General features: G+C 45.7%; 1 protein-coding gene across 1 annotated transcript in view; it reads left to right on the forward strand.

Moving 5' to 3' along the window:
• The window catches only part of LOC113821461 (serine/threonine-protein kinase PLK1-like), a 191394-nt gene that overhangs the window by 446 nt on the left and 188448 nt on the right, over positions 1-2500 (forward strand). The window contains exon 1 of the mRNA XM_070137389.1: positions 1-136. This exon is cut by the window's left edge and continues 446 nt beyond it. Coding sequence (XP_069993490.1) covers positions 1-136 — 136 coding nt within the window. The remainder of the gene's footprint in view (positions 137-2500) is intronic.

Here is a 2500-nt window from a genome sequence, read left to right on the forward strand (position 1 = left end):
CAACAACAATAACAACAACAACATGGTGGGCAACAAAGGAAACAACAACAACAACAACGAGGAGTGCGACGTGCCCAAGTTCATCGTGGACCATACGACGCGCACAACTTATATGAAAGGACGATTTCTGGGCAAGGTGAGTTCAGTGCCCCATGCCCAGCCAACCTTTACGGCTCAGGCCTCCTCGGGCTCTTGGCCATGGCTGTCTCCCCACTTGCCTTACCTTTATATCTATCCCCGCGTTCGTGTTGCCTGGCTCAGAAGTGTAGCGACTTTGTCTTGTAGGCTATTCAACGAGGTTCAAAGGGAGCGTTTCGGAAGTTTGGCTCCTTGCTTGGATGGACAAGGGGAGAAACTCGAGTTAGATTGGAACCTGCTAGGCTGACCAACCCCTGTCTGATCTGTGGGGATGTAGGCCTACAGTACCCCCTTTATGTATACCCAGAGAGTATGTGTAAAGAAAGGAGCTTCAGAATCAAATGGGCTTCAAATCCGACTCGTTATTCACGAACTTAATCAGTTAGGTGTTCATTCATAACCCAACAACCATTGTGGTCTTTTAAAAAAACAAATTCGTTTGATGGTGACGAGCAGGGAATTGGGTAATTTCATTTGTTTTACAATTTACAGATACTACTCTTTCTTTCTAGTTTAAGACCTTTACTAATTGTAAGACCAAGTTATATGAGAAATAAAGTTTGGAATTTTTATATCAAATTATGCGAAATCGTAAAATTGTTTTTAAAACGCCCAGTTACATGAGTAAAGTAGACAACAAGGGTTATTAAGGCAGGTAATTCCGTTATGCAGGCAATTAAATTCGCGATTCATGGAGCACGAAGGAGATGGATGTAAACCCTGTGTCTGTTTTATGACAAAGATTTGCCCCGTGCGTGTGTGGTATTCACGGACTAGGCACCATAATTGTGTTTGTTTTGAAGAGGAACGGATGTTGTTCTTTCAGACTGCAAAGTCAAGGGGCTATGTTTTCGGGCTATTTAGATTTACCTGCTTGTTGGCTCTCGCAGACTATCTGTTGATGTACGGCTGCATGGTAAAAATTCAGGCAACCGCTGGAATGACTGAGAGCAAACGATCTGACCCTGGTGGGTAAACGTGGCTTGAAGGGAATAATTTTGTTGTTAAATATGCGTTTAATTCTCGAGTCCCGTTTGTTAGATATATGATTGTTTGTTCGCTTAGGATTTTTGTACATTGGTGAGCATAGTATATCTAGCAATTGCTTGGTAATTCCTAGTTATACTATGGTCTGCATTGTGACTGCATGTAACCTTCATCTGCTAAGCTGGAACAAGTGTTAAGAATGACCCTAGTGTCGATTCTTGTCCCATCTTGCCCATCAGAACTGGCGGAGTGACCTTCCAAATATAGTATGGGACCTTCCACACAACCTCCTCCCTGCCTTTACCCCCCCCCCTTCCCCAGACGGCGTGGGCAGGGCATATACACGGGGGAGGGTACAACTTCGCTCAGTGTGGTCATGATGGAAGCTGAAATCTGTGAGTGACGTTATTATCGTTAGTTGCATATGGGTCTGGAGGGTTAGGCAGCATTTGCGGTTTGTTTGTAGAAAGAAAGGCTTTCATTTGGAGATTCTGAAGCATTCTTGGAGGAGCGTTTCTCGTGTTCTCTCTCGTGATCTGAGTGAGGTCAGGTTGTTCTCATGGTCATAACCTGCTTCAGCTGACCTCTCGCCTCTTTCGGAAAGGGTCACATTGGAATGTCACAAACTAAATCTGAAAAAAATACCAGTTCTAGATCCAATACCTATAATGTTTACATCTGCCTGTCCAAGGGTGCTTACACGATTGTTCGGGAATTCCATTTGCACATTGCCGACGCAGGGGCTTGTATGGTTATGCAACGGCGTCTCCGCGGTCGCTTACCTTCCGCACACCACATTTCCAGGTGTGTGCGTGGAAAGGGGCTTTAACATATATGCTGCATTTCTTTACTGGAAGATACAAAATTATATAGCCATAGTTATTTGTTTACATGAGCGCATTTCACGCGATAAGGTCTTAGTTTTGATGGATGGTCCCAGATATCATCTGATATAGTCGGCATGATATCGGTGTTGACGATATGTACTTGCAGCGTCATTAACTCTTTCCTCATTTCCTCAGCTGTTCTCGGTCTTCCATTACTCCTTCCCTTTATCTCTCGTCATCAGTTCTTTATCGCTTTATCACCTGCCTGGTTTAACTCTTACCTCCCAATTTTCCTCCTTCGTCCTCGTACCGCCCCTCCCTTCCCTTCCTCCCCCCTCTCTCCTACCCCTTCCCCTCCCCCCTCTCTCCGACCCCATCTCTCATTCCTTCAATCTCCCCCTCTCTCCCATCCCGTTCACCCCCTCTCTCCCTCCCCACTTCCCCTCTTTCCCTCCCCATTTCCCCTCTTTTCCTCTTCCTTCCCCTCTCTCCCTATCCCTCTTTCTTCCCCCTCTCTCTCCCTATCCCTCTTTCTTCCCCCTTTCTCT

Source organism: Penaeus vannamei, chromosome 23 (assembly GCF_042767895.1).
Source record: "Penaeus vannamei isolate JL-2024 chromosome 23, ASM4276789v1, whole genome shotgun sequence".
Classification (NCBI taxonomy): domain Eukaryota; kingdom Metazoa; phylum Arthropoda; class Malacostraca; order Decapoda; family Penaeidae; genus Penaeus; species Penaeus vannamei.